Source organism: Babylonia areolata, chromosome 8 (genome assembly GCF_041734735.1).
Source record: "Babylonia areolata isolate BAREFJ2019XMU chromosome 8, ASM4173473v1, whole genome shotgun sequence".
Lineage (NCBI taxonomy): Eukaryota > Metazoa > Mollusca > Gastropoda > Neogastropoda > Buccinidae > Babylonia > Babylonia areolata.
Genome location: NC_134883.1, coordinates 46111294 through 46116900, shown reverse-complemented (window position 1 = coordinate 46116900; position 5607 = coordinate 46111294). Strand labels below are relative to the sequence as shown.

The window sequence follows — 5607 nt, the reverse complement described above, 5'->3', positions numbered from 1 at the left end:
CTGCTGTTAATGTTGTTGTAGCTGTTGTTGTTGTTGTAGCTGTTGTTGTTGCTGTTGTTGGAAAGTCAGGAAGGAGGCAGGGAGAGAGTTGTGGCTGTTGTTGTGTATTGTTATTTTTGTTGTGTTGCATTGAGGTTTTGCATTGTTTTACACTGTGTTGTGTTGTATTCACACGTCTGTCATGCCATCGCTCAGCTTACATCACAGATTGACTAAGTTTACAGCTGGGCCAACAGCAAAGTGAGAGCTGTATGATCAATGCTTTTTCAGTTGCAAGGCGAAGTCATCTACAGCTTAGTCTTTTGTGAAGGACTATGACTCAAACTCGGAGGCAAAATTGCACTGGCTCTTAGTGCTGCACCCTTAGGGGTTAGCTGGCCTTTAGGGAACCATCCCCAAAAACCCTCTTGGCCAAGAGAGTGGGGGTGTAACTCGGGCAAGACATTCTACTGTGATTCAATTCTGGCCCCATATAGTTGGGACAGCAGTTACCTCCTCTGCTGTTCTGATGGTCATTGTCGGACACGACTGACTGTCATACGTTACGTGTGTTGTATTCTGTTGTGCTGTGCTGTCTTGCGTCGTGCTGTATGGATGTGGTTGTGCTGTGTTTTGTTGCGTGATATTATATGATATGGTAGGCCTACTATACGTATTGCATTGTATGGCTTGGCCGTGTATTCTCATTGCTGTGTGATGTGTTGTAGTGTGTATGTGATGCGTTGTACTGAACACATTGCATTATATTGGACACACTGGATTATATTGTATGGCAGTGCATGACACTGCATTGTACTGTACTGTACTGTACTGTACTGTACTGTACTGATTGCACTGCACTTTTTGTTTCATCTTATTATAGTCAGTCGTGTCCGACTATGACCATCAGAACAGCAGAGAAGGCAACTGCTGCCCCGATTATCTGGGCTAGAATTTTGATAATAGTGGAGAGTGTCTTGCCCTAAGTTACACCCCCACTCTCTCGGCCAAGAGGGTTTTAAGACAGTCGGCGTGGGGGGTGGTTCCCATAAGGCCAACAAGTCCCACACGGCTGCAGCACTAAAGAGCCAGTGCAATTCTTTGCCTTCTAGCTTGAGAGTCCTAGTCCTTCACAAAAGACTCAGCTGAAAGTGATCCCCAAAGGCCAGCAAGTCACATAAGGCTGCAGCACTAAGAAGAGCTAATGACAATTTTTTTTGCCTTCTAGTTTGAGAGTCATAGTCCTTCACAAATGATTAAACTGCACTGTTCTGCACTGTACTGTTCTGCACTGTACTGTACTGCACTGTACTGTACTGTACTGCACTGCACTGTACTGTACTGCACTGTACTGTACTGTACTGCACTGTACTGTACTGTACTGCACTGCACTGCACTGTACTGCACTGTACTGCACTGTACTGCACTGTACTGCACTGTTCTGCACTGTACTGTACTGTACTGTACTGTACTGCACTGCACTGTTCTGCACTGTACTGCACTGTACTGTACTGTACTGTACTGCACTCTACTGTACTGTATTGTACTGTACTGCACTGTACTGTACTGTACTGTACTGCACTCTACTGTACTGTATTGTACTGTACTGCACTGCACTGTTCTGCACTGTTCTGCACTGTTCTGCACTGTACTGCACTGTACTGCACTGTACTGTACTGCACTGCACTGCACTGTTCTGCACTGTTCTGCACTGTACTGCACTGTACTGTACTGTACTGTACTGTACTGTACTGTACTGTACTGCACTGTACTGTACTGCACTGTACTGCACTGTACTGTACTGTACTGAACTGCACTGTACTGCACTGTACTGTACTGTACTGTACTGAACTGCACTGTACTGTACTGTACTGTACTGCACTGTACTGTACTGTACTGCACTGCACTGTACTGTACTGTACTGCACTGTACTGTACTGCACTGTACTGTACTGTATTGCACTGCACTGCACTGTACTGTACTGCACTGTACTGCACTGCACTGTACTGTACTGTACTGAACTGCACTGCACTGTACTGTACTGTACTGCACTGCACTGTACTGTACTGTACTGTACTGAACGGCACTGCACTGCACTGTACTGTACTGTACTGTACTGAACGGCACTGCACTGCACTGTACTGTACTGTACTGTACTGTACTGTACTGCACTGCACTGCACTGTACTGCACTGTACTTTACTGTACTGCACTGTACTGTACTGCACTGCACTATACTGTACTGTACTGTACTGTACTGAACTGCACTGTACTGTACTGTACTGTACTGCACTGTACTGCACTGCACTATAATGTACTGTACTGTACTGCACTGTCCTGTGTCATCACAGGTACTGCAAGAAGCCCGGCCCGAAGCCCGCTCAGTGGTGGTGGTCATCACGGACGGCAAGAGCCTCTGGCCACCAGAGACACGCCGGGAGGCTCGGATGCTCCGCAGGGAGCACGTGCGCCTCGTGTGGCTCTACATCCTGGCCAACGATACGGACAGCAGTGCCCTGGACCGGGAGAGGCAGCAGATGGCGGACAGAGGGGACACCACTCTTAGCGCCTCCAGCTTCCAGGACCTGGGTCACGACGTCCGCCTCCAGATCCTCAACGCTTCTTGCGCCAGTGAGTGTCCTGGTGGTGGAGATGGTGGTGTTGATGATGATCTTTAACGCCTCCTATGCCAGTGAGCTCTGGTGGGATAGGGTGTGGTGATGATGATGGTGGTGGTGGTGGTGGTGGTGCTGGTGGTGGTGGTGATGATGGTGGTGATGGTGATGGTGGTGTTGATGATGGTGGTGGTGGTGGTGGCGGTGGTGATGGTGGTGGTGGTAGTGATGGTGGTGGTGATGATGATGGTGATGGTGGTGTTGATGATGATGATGGTGGTGGTGGTGATGGTGATGATAACGATGATGGTGGTGATGATGGTGATGGTGGTGATGATGATGATGGTGGTGGTGGTGGTGGGGATGATTTATGGGGGTGGTGGTGGTGATGATGATGTTGATGTTTATGGTGATGTGATGATGATAATGATTATGATGATGCTGATGGTGATGATGAATATGATGGTGATGATCCTTACGGCCTCTTACGCAAGTGGGTACTGGCGAGTGAGTTTTGGGTCATTTTGTAGCATGATTAAAATTCTTTAGTCAGTCCCCTAATATGCCAGGCTTGAATTACTTAAAATAATGGTTGTAAGGTGAAGATCTATCTTATGTGAATGTCGATAAGTATTCTCGTTTTACGAGAGTTTTGTCTTAAAAAAAGAAAAAAAGAAAAGAAAAGAAAAATCATTTTCCACATCTGGTCAGATCCATTGATTCGGTCCATATAAAGAATGAAAGATTAACTACTGATATAGATAGATAGATAGATAGATAGATAGATAGATAGTCAGAGACAGAGAGATAGAGAGAGGCAGACAGACAGACAGACAGATGGACAGACAGGCAGAGCATGAAATATAATTTAGTTATTGATTTCTTTTGTGAAGTGTAAAAAAAAAAAAAAAAATCAAATCGTGAAGTCGGAAATAATTAGTTCTGGTTCTTCATGATGAGAGGGGGAGGGGGGGGAGGAGTCGGGGGGAGCAGGGGGAGGGTGCAGGGGGGGGGGGGAGAAGGATAGCGCTTTCGGTCACAGAGTAACACCATGTATGTCATGTTGGTTGCAGTGTTTGTAGTGTTGCCATGATGTACATACAACCCCGTTACTTGTTGTGCTGTGCAGAAGACCCAGAGCCGGAAACAACCACGACGACGACGACGACGACGACCACCACCACCACCACCACCACCACCCCTGCCGTTCACCCCATGAACGAAACCTCCTCAAACCCTTCCCCACCCAACGTCACAGGCAGTGATGCTGCTGACGTCACAGAAGCGGAGGCTGCTACTACTGCTACTATTATTGGTAGGTCACTGTCCACCGTTGAGGACCACCAACAGGAAACGACGGCCAGCAGACAGCAGTCAGGATCAGGGTCATCGGACGCAGCGATCACCAGGGCACGGGAGGACCTTCCCACCACCCACACACAGCCTCCACCACCAACAACAACAACACCAACGAAACCACCACCACCACCACCACACACCTCCGCCACAGAACCCCCAGCTCCTGAAGCCTCCTCCTCCCCCTCCTCCTCCTCCTCCTCCTCCAGCTACTCCACCAACCCCGAGGAACCGGACACATCCGAAGCCTCCACCTCCACCTCCACCACCACCACACACAGAGACCCAGATCCCACGGAGAAGCACTCATCCACACCCAAAGCACCCACATCCGACATCAACAAAAGCAAACAAAACCCCACGACTGACGTCAACAGGGATACTACGTCATCCTCGACACACACGAGAAATACGTCATCTTCGGGTCATGGAGCTTCCGAAGCGAACAAGGGTGGGAGGAAGGGGAAGAGGAAGGACGAGGATGGAGCGTGGGAGGATAGCGTGGGGAACGTGGTTGGGGTGACGGTGGGGGTGTTCGCCTTGGCGGCTGTCTCCTCGGGCCTTATGTACCTGGCCCTGCGACGGAGGAAGGAAAAGAAGAGGAAGGTGAAGAAGGAGGAGGGGGAAGGGGAGGAAGAGGGGAAGGTGTAGGGCAAGCAGGTTACCTTTGAAGAGGGGCCATAAGGGGACTAAGAGAAAGGACAACCCACATACTGAATTTAAAAAGAAGAGGAAAAAAACAAAACAATAACAAGAAAACAATAGTTTAATTAGTTCTTTAAGTGGAGAGAAAAGAAAACATGAGATAGAATTTGCGAAGAGATGAAAGATCGAAGATTTTGTAAATCTATTTTATTTTATTTTATTTATTCTTTTTTTTTTTTTCTTTTTTTTTACCAAAAGCAAATAGTCTGGATCGTAAGAAAGAATTGGGTACAACGTCCTATTGGTACAGAGCCGTTAAAGTCAACAAGTTAGACGTTGGACGATCTGATCCAGTGTTCACCAGTGATCAGATTTTGGGGGGGCATTTTTTCCTGCGCGCAGTTTTATTTATTTTTCCTATCGAAGTGGATTTCTCTACTTAATTTTGCCAGAGACAACCCTTTTGTTGCCGTGGGTTCTTGTACGTGCGCTAAGTGCATACTAGCACACTGGACCTCGGTTTATCGTCTCATCCGAACGACTGGGGTCCATCCCACCACTCAAGGTCTAGTGTAGGGGGAGAAAATATTGGCGACTGAGGAGTGATTCGAACCAGCGCGCTCAGATTCTCTCGCTTCCTAGGCGGGACGCGTTACCTCTAGGCCATCACTCCACATCTTGAGATGAAAACGTGATGACATCACTGACGGTGACACTACGGTAGAAAGAGTAGGATGAAGCCATACAGTTTCCCACCCCATAAAACAACAAAACTAATATCCTGTTACGGCTTCCAAGCAGAAACGTGGGCACTGGCAGCAGCAAATGAAGGATCACTGTGGTGCCGACAGCCAGCCTCTGTTATTAACCCTTTCACCGCCAAGTTCGCATTTATGCACAGGCGTGATGGAGGACCCATGTCACTGAGAGGTGACCATTCATTGGTCTGTTATCCATGAACCTACTGCTCTTAATGTTCGGTGGTTGGACAGGCCATATTTTCTATACATCGC

The 5607-nt window shown here is 48.0% G+C and overlaps 1 protein-coding gene across 1 annotated transcript in view; it reads left to right on the top strand.

Moving 5' to 3' along the window:
• Positions 1 to 4841, top strand: part of LOC143284862 (uncharacterized) — a 23264-nt gene extending 18423 nt beyond the window's left edge. The window contains exons 3-4 of the mRNA XM_076591968.1: positions 2330 to 2609; positions 3723 to 4841. Of these exons, the coding sequence (XP_076448083.1) occupies positions 2330 to 2609; positions 3723 to 4600 (1158 nt within the window). The 3' untranslated portion in view covers positions 4601 to 4841. The remainder of the gene's footprint in view (positions 1 to 2329; positions 2610 to 3722) is intronic.
• The last annotated feature ends 766 nt before the right edge of the window (positions 4842 to 5607 follow it).